The sequence below is a fragment of the Leptosomus discolor genome, chromosome Z (genome assembly GCF_034619465.1).
Source record: "Leptosomus discolor isolate bLepDis1 chromosome Z, bLepDis1.hap2, whole genome shotgun sequence".
In the NCBI taxonomy this organism is placed as follows: domain Eukaryota; kingdom Metazoa; phylum Chordata; class Aves; order Leptosomiformes; family Leptosomidae; genus Leptosomus; species Leptosomus discolor.
The window spans coordinates 76327872-76350628 of NC_141419.1; the positions used below are offsets into that span (position 1 = coordinate 76327872).

Here is a 22757-nt window from a genome sequence, read left to right on the forward strand (position 1 = left end):
TAGGAATATCAAGGAAACATGGTAATGGGGTTATGTGGGTTCTCTATTTATTCAGTGCTTCATGATTTGGGCTGTAGTTTCTGCTTCTGTACACAAATTTAACAGACAGTGATGTCCCTTTCCTCTCAGTTTCCTGCTAAATAGTGTTTAACTGCACAGCACATATAAAACAGTATCAGTATACTTTCTCTTAGGTCATCAGGTGAACTTACAAGAGTAGCAAACACTCACATGACAGTAGTCTTCAGTTGGTTGGGTAAGATCTGGACACCATGCTAAGCCTACGTAAACTGCAAAAAATGCAAAATCTACTGACTTGTCTCTAGCTTGCTTTTCAGAAAAGAGCACCAGCATGGCCAATTTTAATGCTACAGATAAAATAAATGCAAGAACATGTAATACAGACTGGTATAAAGTTGCAGTTTGTTGATAACAAAGAGAGGTCAGTGTGTTCTCAGTGCCAGGAGTACACACACACAAATAAAGCTTGAACATACATTTGTTTTGATATAGACAATATGTGAGGAGATCCTTCAGGTATTTCAGACATAAAAGCAAAACATGATACATCTGATAAAACAGAGAATAATACTTGAAATTAAATAAAATCCATATGAACCACAGCTCTTACATTTCTACTGTCTTTACCACACAGTTGTCTCTCCCTCTTGTCTATCTCTCTATTTCATGCCTCCCAAATCCTTTCTCCTCTTGTGGTTGGGACATACTAACTGCCATTTAATTTAATTCAGCCACAAGAGGAAATGGAAAATTAGATGAAATGCTGGATCCACTGAAGCAATACCAAACTCCTACTGACTTCTGGGACACAAGGATTTTCCTAGGATACCTGAAGTTATATACATACCCTGAAGGAGTTCTGTACATTCTTAAGTAAAGAGCTGTTTGCAAGTGAAGAAGAAACAAGGCAGGTGGAAATGAATTGTGTGTTCAGTGTGGCATTGGTTGGTGCTCCATTTATACCCAGAAATGTTGCACGTTTGGTAGTCAAACACTGTTGAGGAGAGTGTGACGAAAGTAGAAGGTTGGGTTTTGACTGCTTATGAGCTTCAGTTGCGTATCAAAATCCCTGTGTTACTTCTGCATACAGCACTGTCATATGTCATCTGTATATACTTGTGTGTGGATATATGTACACACACATATACCGTTGATACCACATATATGTTAGTACATTATATCCAGCTTCCATTGTTTTCCCATTTTAACAGTTGTAAGTGAATGGAAAGATCTAACAGTACACTAATGGAATAACGTTCTACTTGTAGTTGACAGGGAAATACTGAGAGAGCAGATAATTTTTGTAATTGTGCTCCTTCAGAAAGGAAAAAACAATAATCACTGAAGTGCAAAGGGAAGACGAATCAATTGAGATGAAAATTAAAAAGTTTGAAACGAAGGTGTTTGAGAGACCTGCCTATGTTTTAAAGAGAATTTAGTCTATGATTACAAAACCTTTTCCATCTTTTGAAAAGAATGATGTACTTCGTTTGTTGTTTTGTTTTGACTTTCAAAGCTAATATTCACTTTATTGTTACCATGATGCAATGAACTCCTCAGTTCTTGGAAAAAAAAAAAAAAAGACTATAATTAATTGTTTGGGCTTTTTTGATAGAAATAAGATTTACCACTGTTTCTTCTCATGTAAAAACACTGAGCACTATTACTCCATAGTCTCAGGGGAGTAAAGGAGATGAATATTAGATATGTGGGAAATATATGACCTCCTTGTGCTGGGTGCACAGAAAAGGGTATAGCAACCCCAGGGGAGGTCCTCTGTCTACTGTGCAGGCACTCTTCATCCAGACAGCTGGTAGGGAGCCAGGGACGAGCCATGGTGTCCACGTCTCCTGCTTCTCAACAGTAAGCTGTTCTGCAGTTAGTGTTGTAAAGATGTGTGAGTGAGCAGAAAAAGTGGAGGTCTTGTGCTGAGCACAGTCTGCATGTTTAACATGAGGCGTATCAAAAAAGTAAGAAAACCTCTTTATTTATTTTTAATGTGTTTATTCCAGAAATAGAAGTCAGATTGGTGCCGGTCAAACTGTAAAGGATTTCTCAGAATTATAGTGATTGTGGATTGGTTTTTTTTTTCTGTCTTCTATTTAGCAGTGGCTATTATGACATTTTAATGTCTAGAAAACATGTGGGTGACCCAGGAATGACTTATTTGTTATGAGTATCAGACAGGTGGAAAAAAACCATATTTGGCAGGTTGATTTATAAAAAATGGCAGTTGTTTATTGCTGCTTCTGGGCCTGAGAATATTAGAGCAAGTTCCAGGCAGATGGACTAGCCAAGTGACAGGGTCGTTTGGGCAGGTGATAAATTGTCCAGAGTAATTTCAAAATTGTACTTCAGGGAATACTGCCTAGTAGAGAATTGAGAAAGTGCTACTCCACATTCAGCAGTCTTTCAGAACACTCCCTGCAGCCTGTTTTCATTGCTTATAGCCTCTCTGCAGGGCAAGGACTGTGTAGGCAAATAGTTTTCAGAGCTCTGCAAAATGACTGCTTCTCCTTCCTTCTCTCCTGCCCTTTTCCCTTCCTCGAGGGAATCCATGCACACTCATACCCCACAGGCACACAACAGTTATGCAGCTGGAAAAATATTCAGAGATAAAACTGTCTGGCACGTGGGATGGGGCTGCTTGGGAGTTCCTCATATTTTATTTTTATTGCCTCATTAGAAATAAGAGGGGCTGATAAATAGGAGGGTCTGTCACCATCCTCACACAAATGCTTCAAGGCACCCCAACTCTATATAAAGGGCTCAGCTTATGTGCCCAATCATCTCACATTGGCAAACCTAGTCAACTGGAAGAAAATTGCAAAAACCAAATGTCCTAGCATTATGACTATATTAGATGACGTCAGAAGAGGTGGATGGGAAAGGGGCAGCCTGCAGCCCTGATGGCAGCAGACTGGTGCTCCTCCCAGCACTCACCACCTTTGCTGCTCAGGAATGTGCTTCAGTGCTGTGTCTTTCCCATCCTTGTTGACCACATGTAACATACTGTCACTCAGTGCTCCTGATGGCGGTACCTGAACAGTGTGCCATCTTACTGAGCCCATTTCCATGCATGCTGAGTTGATTTTTGCATGTGCTGGTTACAATTGCCCTCCTCCATCCCGCCACCTTTGCAGTTTTTATTGTTCTCTTTCTGGGCTATTAGCTCTACCATGTGCAAACTAGGCCTTTTGAAACACTCGAAGCACCTAGTGCTTAGCTGGTGCTGCCAAACTCAACGATAAAAATAACTCTCCATTTCACTGTCACTCTGCAATTGCGTAAATACTGTTCTTGCTATTCAGTCTCCAGCACTGTCCCAGAGATGCAAAACACGGCACCGAGAGTACACAGGAAAACATTTCCAGTATTTAGCCTTCTGGAAACAAAGGATTTCTGTGATTTAGGACTAAGTTAGTAAAAGTAGAATGATTGAAATATCATTGCAAACTCTTCCAGGTTTATCATAGGCCTTATAGTATTGCTTTTCTCTCCATGTCCCTGTTTCTGGAGTGGTGTGATTTTGTAAACATCTCAGATTTATTACTGTTTTCTTTTTTTATAGCTATTTTTAGCCTCCCACCAACTTCAGATGGAAGCTTGATAGGCATGCAAAAATAGATAACCCAAAGCACGTTTTTAAATTAATCTCAAGGTTTATGGTGTCACTTGAATCACAATTATATTGTCTTGGAGTTGGCAATATTGCCACGATGTGGTAGTTGAAATACTAACCTTTTAATGGCAGCCATTGGATACAATCACTCTGAAAAAGGATGGACAGAGTTACTTACTGTGAACTGGAGAAACTTTTCTGGATGTTTGTTGGATATAATGTTCATGGTTTTTTGTGGGAGTGTATGAAAAAAAAGTAAAAACAAAAAAGGATATGGCACAGGGACACAGTATAGAAAAATTAGAATATGTGGTATGGATGGACTGAAATTGTACTGCAGGGATGCTCTGGGGAACAAGAGTAAGACAAAGCACGGAAACCAGAGGAAAATTCTGGTCTACTTACTGAGGTAAATACTTGTTCTCTGGATGTTTAGTAACAGAAGATATTGCCTTGTAGAATACAAGTGATTCAAAATCTCAACAGCAACTTGGAATTGCTTATAATCCGCAAAGAGAAAGTAAGGATACTCTCTTCTTTAAAAAAATTCCATGGTACTGCTTTAGCAATCTTTCTTTTATTTAAAATGTTAGCTATATATAGAAAGCAGAAAAGGAAAATGTCAGAAGGTCAGAACCGTACAAAATAAGGGCTAGACAGAAAAAGACTGATGGAGAAGGAAAGCAGTAGATTGCAGCCTGTATTGTAGAGGAATGCACTCAAACAGCAACAAGAAAAATCTCCCATCGTTTAACAGCAGTGTAAAGGGAATGGAAGATAAAACTATTAAATATCTCAAAGGAAATGTCCCAAAGGTTTCCTTCTGTTCTAGTAAGAATTAAAAAAAGCAGGCATACATGCGATAATTCAAAGAAGAGCATGTTTGCTTCAAGTTCTTAGCCTCAAGTTTTGCTTCACTCTGTGGCTTCTTAATTGGCTGCCTATCATGTGGCTGTCATATATGACTTATGTTGTTGCTCAATAGCTAGTTTGATTCCAGCTGGACTGTGGTGTCAGCTTTGTTGTCAACAGCCAAAGCAGAAACGGGAGAATGGAAAAAGGCTGTGTGCGGACTGGCATATACGAAACCCACTCAGAAGCCAACGAGTAAATGTGGTCTGTTCATAAGAAAATGTGAAACGAGATGTTTTTGCTTTGCACTGTTGACAAATACAAATATTGCTCAGTGTTGCACAGTATTGCAACACAGCGTTGAACCGTAGTCTGTAACTGTAAACCAGAAAAAAGTTCTGTGTAGTGCAGTTCAATTAGCCATACCGTTTCAAAAATCATTAGTCAATATTGTGAAACATTGACTTAGACCGCAAATCATTGATATGTAATTAGCACAATAATTTATTCACAATATATTATTTCTTTGTTTTTTATGTGTGTGTATGATTATGACATATGAGTGACTTTATCATATTTGCTGTTACCAAGATTTTCAAAGGAATAAATGGATTTTCTGTGATTTGGTCTTTGAGCCTCCAGCTGATGAAGAGTTCTGACTTTAACACAGTATTGTGCACTAGTTATCTGCCTTGACTTGTACTGACAGTCTTGGTTCTTTGATAAGGATTGACCTATGAACTCTTCTTTTAGTTTACTATAAAAAGCAACGTTTAGATTCTAATACAGTATGGAATTTTACGTGTTTTATTCACAGCTTATATTTAATCTTAACAGCCCAAATATACAAACACTAAAATACAAGAACTGTGCCTAGCAAAACAACATTTTGGGGCTTTTTACAACAAAGGTATCACATGCTATTAAAAGAAAACATTGTGAATCAATTTGGTCTCAGAAGTTTTATTCCACAGAAAATTTAACATAAGGACTTTCATTTTCAATTCGTTGCCCATTATTTCCATGTTTGGAAGATTACGCTCAACAGCTTCAGTAAGACACCAGCTTATATTCCCCAGGAGAAATATTCCTCATTATTTCAGTTGTTTGCTATTAGATCATTATGTTGCTGTATTATAATTAGGACAATTAGTTTGAAGCTCAGCTATATAGCAGTGTGACTTTGGGGGTAGGCATCATGTAAAAAGAACTGATGAATTAATAATGTTAATGAACCACCCCCTTAAATCTCAAACTGATTCTTTTGGGGGTTTAGGATGATGTAAGACAAAACTTTCCTTCCCTTTTATTCACACACTTCCGTTTGCTTCCCAAGCCTGGTTCTGGCTGAGACAACAGAAGCTCCTTGAAATATTTACAGCCTATCATGACATACAGATCCAGTGAAAAGAAAAAAAACACCAAGAGAATTGTTTTACAGAAACAATAGTTTCAGATACAATTTTTGTAAACATTCAAATTTTCAAATTTCTGTGTACATACAGTCTTCTGGTGCTTCTCCTACTATCAGAAAGAGCTGATTTCATTTCATATTCACAGTTTGGCATACCTTAAAAAAAAAAACAAACCAGAAAGACTTTTAGGAAAATACTACCGTTGAAAGAGGTTGGTTACATGTGTCCTGATTGTACAATGTTGATTGTAAAAATTTGTTGTTCTGGGATATCCCATTTGTTTCTATGTATTTATAAATACTTTCTGCAGTGCATCTGCTTTGTGTTTCTCAGTGGAAAAGGACCTAGCGTGCCTGAGGTAGTGTCATTATCTCTGAAGTTATGCTTTAAAAATGGAAATGGAAAGGGTTCAGGGTTTGTAGACTTCAGTGATCAATAATGTCGTCAAACAATTTTATCAGACATGGCACTTTTTGTGAAGACTTTAGTACTTCCTAAGGTTCTCCCTAAATTGTCTGAGTATTTTTGACACATTTTATGGTAGATTTCTTTATAAATACATGTCTTGTATTTATTGCTGTATTTCACATTCCTTAAGGATGAAAACTGCTTGTGTAGGTATATTAAAACTAGGGAACATAGGCTTCAGAAGTTGATATTAATTCCTAAAAATGGAGTCTGGTATCTGACTTTATGACCTTACATTGGAAATGTTGTAGGCAGTGATATTTTTTAGAATTCACGTTGCTCACTCTGCTGCCCTTTTCAGCCCTGTGGGAGTCCCTGCCTTGGCCTTTCTGTGGGCAGATGAGTGATAGTGAATAACTTACTTCTTTTGTTGCTGCCAGAGTACATCTGCACCTTAATATGAGAAACAGTTCCTCTTGCTCAGGTAGTAAGATAGGTCATAAATAGTATTTCGTGCCATTTAGAGACTGTCTATATCTTCGAGCTGCCTTCTTTGTAAGATATAAATAAATATGAAAGATAATAAATGTTCCTCCTAGCTCAGCTCCGCTCACAGAGGTCTCCAGTTTGAGTTCTGTGATGCTGTCACTTGAGATGCCTGTCCCATCAAGAAGCTTGAGCTGAAAGTTAGGTGATTCTGATGCTTGAAATACTGCTGAAAGGGAAACTGAGCTGTACTTCAAGCTGACAAAACTCTGAATCTCTATGCCCGTGTACAGTTCAAGTATTTTTTGCCATGTGGTCACTCTCAGTTTGGTACTATGACTTAAGAAGAGCTTCAGCTATATTTTGTCACAGAGGCAGGCTATTAGTGTTCCATGTTTGTATCTTTCTGACAGCCATGAACTGTGTTTGTTTGCTTTTACTTTGCTTCAGTTAATGAAGATAAAAGCTTAGTGTAATAAGGTACTTTCTGTCATCAGTGTAAGTGATGAATGAGACCTCCACCTCTGTAAAACCACAGTGAAAGTTAGCACTGTAATTTTAAATTATTTTTTTTTCAGGATCCTGAGGTTTGTCATTCTTGGCTTGTTTTCTTCATCGCAGAGCTAAAGTGACTGCTCCTCTCTATTTAGATGTCAAGACAGGTCACACACATTAATCACAACAGAACAATAAAAACACACGTTTTGGCAGTGAAGTCATGCCCTCTCTGTGAGACATAATATATTAGTATGGCATTGTCCAATTTACAGTAGAAAATATATATTTTGCAATTTATGTATAGTAAATAAATTTTGCTTCCTGATTATATGTGACCTTTCCAAGGCTTGCCTAAATCTTCCTTCAGCAAAGTAGTTTTATTAATGCTTTCAGGTTTACTCTGGATGTAGGGCACTGACACATTTATATGTTGTTGTGCTGTTCTTTTTGCTCCAGAGAAGCTGGCTTCAATTTGCCTATGCCTTGAATTGGAATAAATGGGACTTCTATTATAAAACCTAATGTCAGATTGACTTCATCTAGAAAATAACAATTTTTAAAGGTCATATAAAATAGGCCATTCTCAGCTCTTTTTTGTGGATATATTTGATTAAAAATAGTTTGTTCTGTTTATTAACTGGTATTTTCCCTTCAGGGACAACTAAAGCAGAAGCAGATCTTTGTGTTTGCTGTCAGCTTAAAGTCACAAATACAACTAAATTAAATAGTGCTATGTACCTTTCCCTACTACTGAATTAGCAATGATGAATTGTCATAAAATCAAGCACACACATCAGGAGTCAGTTGAATGTGAAATGTTAGCCTGAGGAAATAGCCAGGCATTTCAATCAATGCACATTTACATATACTTGTGCAGAAATATGCAGTGTAGAGTGTAGTAACCTGCAACGCGCAAAGAAATTGGCTTTGGTAGGAATTGGATCAGACCCATGGTTTCCCAAGTGATACTTATGAAGAATGTCTTTTGGAAACAATTTGTGGAATATGACATGGGTAAACAAAAAGCCATGATTGCCTTTCATTGTTTAAAGTACAGTGGGAGATGGATGCTCAAAAAGAGGCATTGTGCTCTCCTCTTTTTTTATATTATTTCCTGGGGAGCTTTGTTACAACCACTATCTTAAAAGTGAACATTTAGCTCAGGTTGGAAAATTTGGATCCTACAGTTTATAATCTCTGTCTAGCTGGTGCTCTGAGGGATAAACCTAATAATTCTGGTCTGACCCAGATATTGAACCAAAAAGACCTTGTCATTTTTGTAACTGTTATTTTGGCCTGCAGTCTAGCCTGAAGTTCGAGTGTTGCACTTGGTGCTTTCAGCATTCTTTCCAGAGCCTCCATGATGTGTGCAAGGCTTTCTGTCTCCCCACTTTGGCTATTTAATATTCCAGATTCCACACAGCTCACTTAGTATAAATGTCATTTCATATTGCCAGAGGCATGATGCAAATCCTAATTTGAAGATTAAACCCAAGCTAGCTTTGTGATACTGATCATCTTTAGTACTTCTGAGGGGTGGAAGAGAAGAGGTGTCTGGATAAACTCTGATGGGAGATTTGAATAAATTTTCTAGGAAGTCCTAAAATGTACTTTTTTTTTTTTTTTTTTTTTAATCAGAATTAAATTCTGATAATTTTTGTAAATCAATTTTTATATAAACTGAACCTAAAAATCAAACTGAACTCAAAATCACAACTGAAACAGTATTATATGCCAATTATTAGAAGGAAGAAGAGGTAATTATGCATTCCATGATAGAAGTTCAGCAGGTTTTGTGTTCGTTTAATTAAACTATATGTGCTCTGTTAGCTTAATAAGACAGCCCTCAAATACTATTAAGCAAGTAGGTTGGTAAGATTGGAATAAGTTTTTCTCTCAGGCTCAGAAATCAGAGTTAGCAGGACCAATTTAGAGTGTATGCTCCATTATAAATGCGAGGAAGACTAGTTTGCTTCCTGCTTTACACGTGGGAATAAAAAAAGTCGTTAACAAAGTATGAGTAAAAACTGAGATAAACATATGAAATGTGACTTCTTCAGCAATTTCATATTCTCGGTAAGCAATATTTGGCCAAAATATTAGATACTGGGTCTGTGGTTATGTTTCAGCCATTATCAGAGGCATATCTTTAGGCAAAATTTAAGGTTTCCAGGTTATTGAGAAAAGGTTATGAAAGTAACATGGGGAGAAATTGTGGGTTCTCAGAAGTGAGTTCATAAACTAAATTTATTATTAAACATGATTTTGAAGAATATGGCAACTGTGAAAGATGGCAATATTATAGCCAACACCCTGCTAAACAAACATGATAATAATAAAAAGTATCATGTGTAATTGAAAGGAAAATGAGTAGTAAGCTAAAAGGAGACATATCTATTAAGTCTTTCCTATTATGTGAAATAAAGATGTAGAAGGAGTTAGTTCTTAAGGGAATTTTTTTTTTTCTCAGTTGCAGTAATTTAATTTCACTGTAGTGATCTTTTTGAAATGTGTGGCCCAAAATTTGCACATCTTGCTGGTTAAGCTGAATATTTAGGTATGAAATTAGGAGTCTAAATAAAGTGGCCAATTTTCAAATATGTTTTACAGCTGCAATTCCAACTTATTTGCATGACATTTTTGGATGGTAAGTGTTTAATGATAACGAGGCTATTTATATTTAACTACTTGAGTAGGTTTAGAATCCTAACTTTGATTGCATGCAAGAGTTTGAATTTTTTTTTTAAATGAATATCATCTTAATAAGACATCCATTCAAACAGAGATATTTGACCACACATTTGTACTGCAAAATCAAGGTAAATCAATTTGAGGTCTTCCTATATTTCTTCCTATCCCACTGGAGGACCAGCTGATAGGCAAGCCACAATCTGCTGAAATGAGTGGCATTAGCTTTCTGTCCTCCAGTTCCTCTCTTAACAAAGTACACTTCACACATCTCCTAGGAGTTTTAATAACGTTTAATTCATTAATACAGGAATAGTACTTTATGATCACAGAAAAGAAAATGCTATAAAAACATGACTTCTCTTATCGTTCTTATTTCAAATGCACCACAGTCAGTTCCTGAATGGAAGAACATAAAATATTAAACATGCCATATATGACTTCTGTCCACAGGATAGGTTGGCTATCAGTTTTAAAAAAAACAACACCGTCCCTTCCAAATGTAAATATGTCAATACAGTACAATAAAAAAATATTGTTGTTCACTTACAATGTATGCTTTGGGTATTTAAATGTTTTTTTTTTCAAACCAAGTACAGGTTTCCATGATGAGTTCCTTTTAGGAGAAAACATTTTAGCTTTTATTTGCTGGAGAGAGAATATGCAGAGATGTTTAAAAGGTTTTTTCAACATTTACTTAAAATTTTTATTATGGATTTATTTTCTTTAATACAGTGTTATCACAGTTATTAGAATAGGCTACACAAATATTAGACTATATAAGCAAAAGATGAATGATAAAAATATAGTATGGTTGAAATGCTGATACAATGTTACTATGCTAAGCTATCCAGATAATATCCAGAATAAGTTTATGCATTTTTAATAATACTGACCCTGAATGCTAAGCTGCACAGGAGCTATTTCTGGAGCAAAAGGTTTCAGAAATGATGGAAGGTTGCAGTGTTGTATCCTGACTGTTGCAGTCATTTCCTTTGCTAGATTTGGTTTCACGTAAAATTTTCAATGTGTTATTGTTCTTGCAGTGCGTGACCATTTCTACAGAGGAACACTACTAATAAAGAGTCTTGAAAGAAAAACAGTAGTTATGCAGTTGTACCACTGTGACAAGATAGAATGGTCCTTGCAGAGCCCAAACCCAACAGCAAACCTTTTTGGTTCAGCAAGGCCCTTTGGTTTGAACTCGCTGCTCCAGCTGTTTGGTTTGAATTTTAGTCTCCCTTTGTAATACCTCTTTCTGTGTCCTGGTTCTACTGGCTCACTTGAGAAGCCTTATGGAGCTGTCGCACAGTCTCCAGGCATAGGCAGGAAGCAGTACATCCATAAGAGCTAGGTAAGATCTCAGAAAAGCTGAAATAAGTACTTTGGCAAATCTATCTACATCTATCTATTTTGCAGTGCACATTACCCAGTTATAAAATTTTAAAATTGAAATGAAAATGTACAGGCACAAAATGCTCTAAAATCATGGAAATTCTATATCAAGATATGATCTTTGCAGACCACCTCTGTAATCTGAATTGATACCCAAAAATGGGATCCATTCAAATGAAAGAGCCATAGAATTATCATTTTTATACAGCTATGATCACAGGATACATGCATAATCTGTCATGGTGCCTAAGTCCGTAGTTGCAGAGGCCAGATAAGGATTCAGGAGCCTTGGGTATATGCAAGTGCTGGCTTTTGGACTCTGGAGAGTTTTGGAGAACCAACTCTTCCCGTGTTAATCACATACACCTAGGTGCAAGTTTTCAGAAAAGTTCTCTTCCTAAGCACAGAAATTAAGATGTTTGTGCTCAGTTTAGCTCTGCTTATCATATTTGTGACCCGTTTTTAGAAAAACACTCTGTATCCAATACAGTGAATTATTCTAAAGATCTGGTCTCTCATAGTAAAGGCTAATGGGAAGCTCGAGGCTGTACAAAAACAATGTGTGTAGGAATTTTGATTTTTGTCCAGCCATAGTGTAGAGATGTGACAACTTGCTTTTCTGGAGCAAGAAGAAAATTCCTGGGGAAGCTGTGTAAAATATGTATTGTTTCTGTCTGATGTTCTGCACTTTTTCAGGTACATATTCTAGGGGAAATCCTGCTTTCTCTGATAAAACTTCTGTGACTTTTCATGTGATCAGGAATTCATCTACACTTTGCGGTTGTAGTATAATAACCACATGGATAAAGTGTAACCTGTGTGTGTTAGTGTTCCAAAACTGTAGTAATCCTTGCTATTTTTTTCCAGTTCCTTAAAATAAAATTATTTCAGTTCACACATCTACTCTCTTGGTTCATATCACGCTACTGAAACTGTAGCTATTGAAATAGCTGTAACATAAATACATTTTTTAACAAGACAAATGTGTAATGGTGACACTTTTCTGTTTATTTCCGTTTACAGTATCTCCTAAGTATCAGTGTCGTCTCCTCGATTTTGACAGGAACTAGATGGTATTTGGATAAGACATGGCATCTTGAATAATGTTACAAGCATCTGTTTCTAATGTCTGTCAAACCAGGATTTGGAATATATTCTTTTAAAATGCCCTAGATTGAAAAAATGTTTTGCACATAAAGTTAACGTCTGAGTATGTTTCTCTTCTGCAGATTTTGCATTTTGGGACTCAAAACATACAGCATCATTTTCGAACAAGAGCAAACTCCCACTAACAGAACATGATGTTGAAAGACACCATAACACACTCTCCATATTTATGCTTGCACTCATTTGCCATGTGGGTACTTAGTCTCTGCTTTTAGTTTAGATATGTAAAAGGCAGGACACAAACATTCCTTCTTCATATGTGAATTCTTTTATTTAAAAATGCAAAATGTCATGTCCCGATATGCCTGTATACCTCTACCAATCTGATATGTTCAGCACTAAAGCCTCTGATTTCTGTGTCTGTCTGTAATTTAAATATTTTCTGATTAAAATTCCACGAAATTTAACTGGACATTCTTCATCTTCTAAATGGGACTCCTGCATAGTGACAATTATGCGTATTAAAATGTAACATATTTACCTTAAGTTGACTGAGTTGTGTAGTAGGTAAAGTGTATGCCTGTATTTGTAGTTTGGAAGTGCTAAATACAGTCTTTTTCTTCATACTATTTTGCAGCTGACTGCTGCTGTTTGTGCTGATTCTGTCCAACAAATTCGCTCATGACAAGCCTGGAAATATCTATGTTGTTTTTAAGAGTATACGTGTAATTTGTAGGTCATTTTTCAGATGCAAACATTTTTTTGTCTAAGAATGGAGAAGTATGTTGAAACCCAAATGATTATATTAGTTTTACATAAATTTAACTACTACAGATGTAGTAGTCACAGAATTCTCAGAATTTTAGGAAAACTGCTAATGAATAAGAGTGATGAACTAAGTTTTTGTCATTTTCTTGGTGAACTGGTAGTGCAAATTGGATTAGTAGTGTAGAAATAGAAAAGTCCAAAAATATGTAAAGTTATTTATATTGGTTCTTCACTCAGATTTTTGTGTTTTTAAGAAGGTAAGAAATACAAAGGTGAACCTTTTCTTAACAGGTCATTGAAATTGTATGTCCCGCAACTTTGTAAGTATTTAGGCACTGTGTTCACAGACAAGGAGTGGTCTCGCTACCTTTCCCAAGCTTTTTTAGTTTGTGAGACTAAAGGAGTAGTAGGCTTTAAGAAAACACTTTAGTTGGTGACTTTGTATCCAAAATAACATCTTTTTCAGCAGCTTATATAGCACTGGTGTGCAGCCAAGAGTCAGGTGTGTCAGCACAACTCTCTGGCCCAATGAATGTGTCCAATTAATGGTCCTTGCTGAGAAATCTCAGCGGTTTTAGAAGTTCAGGATGTTACTTCTTTGCCTTTAACCTGCTCAATGAGAATTAAATGATTTGCATTTCTGATTTGGATCATGTATATCACCTGAAATTTTTGCCCACAGATTTTCCACATGACGTACGATCTGGCCAGTGCTGTGGTGAGAATCTTTAATCTGATTGGAATGATGCTGCTGCTGTGCCACTGGGATGGTTGTTTGCAGTTTTTAGTACCATTACTCCAGGATTTCCCACCAGATTGCTGGGTGTCCCTAAACGGTATGGTTGTAAGTATTGTTCATTTTTCATTGTGCTTTCTAAACATTATTTTTCTAAACAGTTAGCTTCAGAATTAAGTGTAAAAATACATGCCTAGTAATACACTGCCCTGCAATTTATTCAAGGTTACTTTTGGGTTTTGTTGGCTGGCTTGATAATAATGAACTGAAGTTTGTTTTGTACCCCTTATCACCAATAAAATGATATTGACTCGTTGTCAGTAAAAGAAAATACTTTCAATTTTAAGGCTATTTTGATTTATTAATCCTCATTCCCTCAAAAAAGCCGCCAAAAGAAATTTGGAAACACTCAGGTCACCAGTGCTTTCAATTTAGGCTGTAGTTTCAGAATGCTCCTGAAGGTATATTATTGATGTTTATTTCATCTAATATTGTCCTTAGTTTGTTTTATAAATAATTTCTGGGTTGTCTTATGGTCCATTTACCAAGTTGTTCCCAAATTAACAGTCGACATGAGTTTCTTCTAAGTAAAATAAGACAAATAGATTTACTTCTATGATACTTTTGTGTGTGTGAACAGACTGTTGAAGGACAGAATGTGGCCGTGCCTTATTTATAAGGAAGGATAATGATGTTCTGCTTGCTTGACGTGTGCCTTAAAGATCAATGGCTGTGAAAAATTAAGTATTTTTTATCAAGTCAGATGAGGTAATACACAGAACATTTTCACAGGGAATACACTGAAAAAGTTGTTGAAATGTGCTTATACCGAAAAGAAAAAACCTTAAGCAATTCTCTCACTGGCCCTCTAAAATCATGCAGCTCTCGAGCTTTTACAATTTTAGAATCTATAAAACAGCACCTTTAGTGCTCAGTGCCACATATTTCTATTGTAGAAGCATAACAGTATTTGTTCCTTTAGGAACGTGATACTGCACATTACTGTGGGAGCTCGTTGACTAAGACTGTCAGTCATACAGACAAGTATTCGCAGTCATCAAGCAACGTCTTTAATGATAAGCAGCATGTTTGCTGACACTTCATTGTGCAGCTTTCCTAAAAAAATAATGACATATCTTCAGAAATGGGATTGCTACAATAAAAGTAGGTCATCAGGATGCTGACTGGCATGTATTTGCATTCTGCTGCATTCTGGATTCTGCTTTGTAACATCTTCCATTCACATTTACAAAGGGTGCATTTTCTACCAGCTTGTTAAAGATTTGGATGAAAACCATACTAGCAAGTAAAAGGAAGCCTTGGATTACACTTAATTGAAGTATTTAACTTTTAAAGAACATTGAACTGTTAAATTATCTCTCTTCCCTAAAAAGAGCTACATTTAATCTAAGAAGGCTGTGCAAACTGTGCACATGCTCAGGGAGAACCTTCTTTCTGCCTGCCCAGTCAGGTTTTGTTATGGAAACAATGCTTTCCTTACTGGCCCCATACCCTTTGCAAGATCCTTTTTTTTTTTTTTTTTTTCTTCTTTTTTTCCTGGCAATTGAATCTTTTGCTGTTGAATGAACATTGTGGGGAAATCTCAAAATTGAGCAAGATTATGTTCACAGCATAGATAGTCTTTTAGTCCTATGACGTGAGAAAGAGTTGTGGACTGCCAGCCTGGAACGAGGAGCATATCCTAGAATCACAGAATGGCAGGGGTTGGAAGGGACCTGTGGAGATCATCTAGTCCAACCCCCTGCTAAAGCAAGTTCACCTACAGCAGGATGTACAGGAACACATCAAGGCGGGGTTTGAGTATCTCCAGAGAAGGAGACTCCACAACCTCCCTGGGCAGTCTGTTCCAGTGCTCTGCCAGCCTCAGAGTAAAGAAGATTTTCCTCATGTTCAGAAGGAAGCTCCTCTGTTCAAGTTTGTGCCCGTTGCCCCTTGTCCTGTCACAGCACCGCTGAAAAGAGCCTGGCCCTGTCCTCTTGACAGCCACCCTTTAAGTATTTATAAGCGTTGATAAGACTCCACCTCAGTCTTTTCTCTAGGCTAAAAAGCCCCAAGTCCCTCAGTCTTTCCTCATAACAGAGATGCTCCAGCCCCTTAATCATCTTCGTAGACCTTTGCTGTACCCTCTCCAGTAGCTCCCTGTCCTTTTTGAACTGGGGAGCACAGAACTGGACCCAGCACTCCAGATGTGGCCTCACCAGGGCAGAGTAGAGGGGGAGGAGAACTTCTCTTGACCTGCTGGCCACACTCTTCTTAATGCATCCAGGATGCCATTGGCCTTTTTGGCCACAAAGGCACATTGCTGGCTCAAAGTTAACCTGTTATCCACCAGGACTCCCAGGTTTTTTTCCACAGAGCTGCTCTGCAGCAGGTCAGCCCATAACCTGTACTGGTGCATGGGGTTATTGCTCCCCAGGTGCAGGACCCTACACTTGCCCTTGTTGAACCTCATTAGGTTATTCTCCACCCAGCTCTCCAGCCTGTCCAGGTCTCACTGAATGGCGGCACAGCTTCTGGCATGTCAGCCACTCTTCTCAGTTTTGTACCATCTGCAAACTTGCTGGTGATCTAAGGCTATTGTTGGGGGAAACAGCTAGACCTTTATTCTGATCCTATCATAATGTTATGAGATATTTCCTGATTGTTTTGCAGGCTCTGGAAGTGAATTCTTTAGCACTGAATACAGACAGAGAAGCCATCATGGAATATCAGTCCTCTGAAATGATAGAGGGAATAGGAGGAGGAGGGTGATGGTTACATGCTCTGCTGGTGTCTTCAGAGTCTAACTGGCTGCTGACTTTGGAATTTGGAAGGGCTTCATGTTCCTGATACTGCAAGAGCTTTGGGAAGAGGGGTACCTCACTCCCACAGTATACTGTAGCATATAACAATTTAATCTACCCTATTTTTTAAAACTTTTATTGCTGAAATGATCATACCTAATACTGGGTCTTGGACTCAAAAGCTGTTGAGACAGAAAGTCAGATAAGAATCTTATCTTATTATTCCTCCTACCTGTAAGTTCTTCGTCTGTGGACTGGTGATGATTGCCATAGGAAAAGGCTGATATTGTCAGGAATTGGAGGTCTTTCCTTAGGCTCAGCTTATGCACCTTTCCGTCAAAGTATTCCCTTCTACTCAGATTTTAGTCAGAGATTTCAGTAGATTGGTAGGTAAAGATAACTCCTTGCACCTGCACACATTTGGAGTTTTGTTCAAATTTCTGAGTCAAATACTTCTGAAATACGACTGCTCTAAGAAAGGCAAAATTGCCCCTGTTTGAATTTGAATCTTTTTTTTTGTGTAGGGGAGGGTTTGTGTGAGTGTTTCCTGGGTTTCAGACTGTGTCTACAATGTACATTCTTCAAAAAGACATTGTTACTGGGGCTAACTTCAGGCTAATACACCACTTTTACTTTAAAGTATAATTTTAACACTTATTCATGGTGATCATTGGCTTGAAGTCTTACTCAAGCCACTGTGAGCTCAGCCAGAAAAAGTTAGTTTTCCAATATGCAAGTCAGTTGGAAGCCAGCGCTAAAGGAGGTAAGGATGCCATGAGATGACATGCTGTCTCCTCAATTGAGACAGCCCAGTGTGCCCTTCCAGCCCATAGTTCCCTTCTGTCTTGCATATTAGTTCCTTCAGAGTGTAATAACTTCTTAAAACCTTCTCCTGAAAGCTGTTTCTTCTGTACGAGCTGATACATGAAAGTATTTGAATTCCGCAGGCATGCTTGTGGTTTTGCTTCATAAATACTGTTAGGAAAAGTAACATCAGTATGTTACAAAAGAATAGGATAATGTGACCAAGCTGCATTTTGCTTACTGCCTCTGAACAATGCAACCGAATGCAATTAAAGCAAAACAAATCAGTTGGATATTCATCTTTGAAAGGATGATAAAAATGTCATACTGCATCATGAAGAAGCTATGAAATGAAACAGAAAGCCTTCTCTGTAAAAGGGAATAAGATCACCACTGATTAATACTGCACCAACCTACAGTCTGAGTAGTTCAACCAAAATGTCCAGATCACATTGGGATATTATCTTCAATAATAATAACAATGAACCAATATTGCGTCTGTACTCTCAGATTGGCCTTCTGGGCCAGTTTCTAACACTGGCCTTCATGTTGCTATGAAATGAAAGCCAGAGATGGCATCATCCTTTAATTTTTTAAAATGTGATCCCACTTGCCACTTCTGTATCTTTGCTGCCATTTGATTACACTGAGTTTATTAATGCTGAGTTACTATTTACAGGCTTTTCCAGAATATTAATACATTTATCTTTAAAAATAAGAAACCAGTAAATACAATACAATAAATAAATAAGCAGCAGCTGATTTTTTCCATTCACTCTGGGTCATGTTCCAACCAATCCATTACAGAAAAGTAACAGTCAATTACTTCTGCGAGGGTATATGGTTCTCTTGAGGCCATTCCTAGGGTTTTCTTAACACTAGGATTGTGAGTTTCATTCCTAGAAAAGGTCTTCTCTGCACAAGTTTCACAGACTTTCCTAATGATACTGACTATTTTCTCCTTATCTCAGAAAGCCTATTATCCACAGCTCCTTGTGTGATCAGATTTCTGATCTGTGCTACTTCAGACAAGTGTACTTCCGTAATGGCTCATAGACCAAACATTTTTATCGTCCCTCAGAGTTTGAGCCAACAGTTCTTTAGAAAATTAGGAGTAAAACTTGCAGCTGAAACTGGGGGAGGCACAAGAACGGAAAAGCACAGTGATCCTGTCCTATAGTCTGCCTGTGCAAACCAAGATTCTGTGTTTTGCATTCAGTTTCAGCTACAATGAATTACAAAAACATAGTGTGTAAATCCCAACTGTGAACAATTATAGCCAGGTCTTATATGGGACAGAGTTTCTAGGCAAATAGAGATGAGAGATGACGTTTTTGCCACTGATGCCATCTGGCCATCTAAGCATGACTGCCTGCAATAAAGCATCCCTTGCACTAGATGGCTGATTTTTGTTGTGTTGGATGTTTGCTCTGGCTTTTTGTATCACCTATGGCAAAGACTCAAAGGCATGTTAGTCCTTGAAGTAACAGTATGTGAAGATTCCCACCTATATTTTCCTGTTTATATTTGCAATAATTGGTTGTATGATTAGGAAAGCATATAGTCCATTAAACAAGGTATTTAACTGGCATTTCCAGATTTTTCGCATATAATGTTCCCTTAGTGAGATAAAAATCTACCAGAATACAGAGTTTAACTTGAAGGGTGAGTTTTTTAAAAGCCAAAAGGTATTGTAAAGCTTTTGGAAAGGGCTTGCTTTGCTGGCATTTCTCAGGGCAGTCAGCTGATATTTGCTCAGCAAGAACCCTTCAGGTACTCTGGTTTCTTTGTGTCGGCTTTTCCTTACTGTCCTTGCAGTTGGATTGTTTGCAACTCTTGATGGTTTTTAGGTTTTGAATTTGGTGAAGTGGGGATTTAGTATTATATTAACTCCCCTTTATGTCATATCATTTCCTCAAGGGCAAAGGAAATGAGACGTTAGACTGCAGATCTTCATCTCTGACAGTATCAGCATTACTAGGAAAAGAACTTGCGATTTCTGCTGTAGAGTCTGAAAGTCCCTCTCATTATAAAATGAATGACTTAAATGAATACTTGATAGCGGAATTGAAAAATGCAGGAGATCGTGAGGATTTATAATACTTGAAGAACTATGCCAACATATATATAATATGCACAAAAACTATGCTAAGTATATGTAATATGCACAGAACTTTAATTTCAGTTCTCAATATTTCTTAGTAGTGAACACCATTTTCAATTTCAAAATCACATATGTTTTTTGATAAGATCTCTGCTTCACTCCATGGAGCTCAAGGAATGCATTATAGTTACTTGATACGTTTTTCAGCATTGTGTTTTCTCCTTTTTTATAATGCATCGCTCTAGCACCTTCTTCCCTATAGTTGGCCATTAGAGCAGCTAGTTGTCTCATGAGATTTTTCTGCATTTGATCATTATTTGATAATCATAATTTAGAGCTTCACAGATGTTTTTGAGTACCTTTTTATTATATGGCAATATTGCAGTATCACATTTAAAGCGTTAGATTCCTCTGACTTCATTTGGGGTGCTGAGCAATAAATGCTTATATAAGTCAAATCCCACAATCTTAAATTGGTGCTTAGAAAATATGGAGCATATGGGAATTGTTTGATTACTAGAGGATCTCATGACATATACGACTACTCTAATGTATTTTATACTCATATATTTATATTTTGGTATATCTGTTTAGTTATAGCATTATATTTAGTTCTGTAGGAACAAATAAAAGGTTGAAAGTACCTATCAGAGATGGGCTGTAATCAAAATAAGTGGAATTGCCCACCTCAAGTAAGTGCTCTATTTACAACACGATTTGGAAATATGGTAGTACCAATAACAACAATATGTAATTGACATTCTTAAGACTAAGGTACCCATATTTTGGGAATATAATAGTTTGTGAATAATGTGAAAAATTATGTGTGAATTATATATTCATTCCAGTGATATGCAGCTGTTCAGAATTCAGTTATTGCTCCCTCTCGCTCACAGCACTGACCTAGTCACTGAGGTTGGTTCATTTCCCCCCGCATCGAGATGATGAGGTAATGGCCTGTTTGAGTGTGATCAAGTGTTAGGCCTAAAAACATATTAGCTCAGGAGAATATATTAGTTCATGTAACTTGACACTGCAAGAAACTACAGAGGAAAATTCTGTAGACGTGCAGTGCTAAATGACAAGATATGTTTAATGCACGCTGAGGACATGTGGTAACTGCAATACCAAAGTTTTATGCCAAGCCAGTGAGGACCACAGAAATGGGGTAGCTGAGGGCACTATTGATTTAACTTGTGATGTGTCATGATGAATGAAGAGGAAAACAAGTCAAGTTCCCATTTTACAATTGCTGAGGCTTTAGGAAGACTACACAGGTTTTGGCTTATGGTTTTTTCTCTTCTCTGACAGGTTAGCAGGTCATCTGCTTTTGCAGGGCTAGAAAGGAAACTGATAATAACTTTTCCTTCCTACCTTCTTGCCTTTGGTGTAATATTCTATATAATTTTGCTGATGTGTCCTGTACTTTTCGACTGTGTGTTTTTGACAGCAGATTTCTGATGTGCTTAAATAAAAACAGTTATTAGATTTCCTGTGGCTCATATTTATTGAAAATATTTAATTATTTATATATGTTTTTGTGTTTTATTTTGCAAATAATAAGCAAGTTCCTGTGATCAAACCCAGCATCTATACAGTATGCTTTAAAAGTTCCATCATGGCTGCTGTCTCTTGTCCTAAAAATTATATTAATTTATTCCATACTATTTTCTTACTGTTTATTCTATGTTCTCTGGTTGAGATTGTATTATTTGTCTCTTTCAAGCCATGAAACAGTGGTGCAGAGCAGTGTTCTTTCTAAAAATCTGAAATATAGCAGAAACTGTTTTAGATACTGTGAAAGTTAGGCCTCACTACTTCCCTGACCTAAAACAATGGCAAATGCATTAATCTTCCTGACTTACTGCCACTGGTGTGTTCTCAGTTATAATTTTGAGGTCATTGTATTAATGCCATGAGCTAATTGAGAAGCAGAACCTTCAAAGTTGAAAAATAAAGATGCAAAATAATTTACAGGGCGGTTTAGAAGTTCCTAAGAGTTTAACATTAGTAGAAGTGTTCACATTATCCATGAATATTTGGATTACAACTGAGACAAAAGTGAAAACAGTTCTTCAAAGGATGTGTTCCTAGTTGTAACCCCACAACTCCACCAACTTTGGAAATTGTTTAACATTATGAACTCAGCTATTGTCGTAACCCTGCTACCTTATATGACTCTCACTAAGTACTTTAAACTCGATATTGTAGTATTGATACAATTATTTAATGCTGATGGTGGTAGTTATTTCAGTAGATATTGGTGCTCAGTGCTACAGAGAAAGGTTCTATATTAGGACACCAGTGTTTGGAAGTGTTGATTGTAGTACTGTGTTACTGATGTGATAATATGTGCTAAAGAGGATGACTTCTGTAATTAATTATTTGGCTGCCTTGCATGCTTCTGTTTCTTTCACGTAGAAAGCTTGTCTTCCTTATATGGCTAAGAATAATGAAACAGTTAGTTAGAGGAAGCATGCAACAGCAAATTAATATACCTAATAGATACTAACTTATTTCCATGGTTTTTCTTCATTATCGTAAGAGCTAGTAGGAAATTATCAAGATGTGGATGCAAGGAGGGACTTGCCCATTTATCATCAAAATTTAATTTCCATATTTCCCCCTCAAGATCAGCCCAACTCATAATTGCTTATACTGCAGTATATTGTGAAGGGATTTCTAGTAACTGTAAATTATGAAATATTTTATGTAAACCTTAAACTTGAAAGAGTACAAGAAACTATACATAATCTGGTTAAGTCTGATGTTGTGTTTGATAGACATTCCAGGGAAAAATAATAGACAACATAAAGCATGCCTTGTGCCATTTCTTTAATAAAAAAATGTGAACTAAAGCAGAAACATAAGTTGGACGTGTCATATTTTAGAACCATGTGTCCCTCATTTGCCTTAGAATGAATATTCAGGAACAGTAATAAGCACCTCGTGACCAAACGCAGCTTCTCTGTTGTAGAAGAGTGTTCCCTTTGCTCTGGGGAAGCTGGATCAGTCCACTTTGCTCTGATTCTAACAGTAAGTGTTTATC

The 22757-nt window shown here is 37.1% G+C and overlaps 1 protein-coding gene across 1 annotated transcript in view; it reads left to right on the forward strand.

Moving 5' to 3' along the window:
- HCN1 (hyperpolarization activated cyclic nucleotide gated potassium channel 1) overlaps positions 1–22757 on the forward strand; it is a 206845-nt gene that overhangs the window by 91867 nt on the left and 92221 nt on the right. Inside the window, exon 3 of the mRNA XM_086479424.1 lies at positions 13943–14104. Within this exon, the coding sequence (XP_086335550.1) occupies positions 13943–14104 (162 nt within the window). The remainder of the gene's footprint in view (positions 1–13942; positions 14105–22757) is intronic.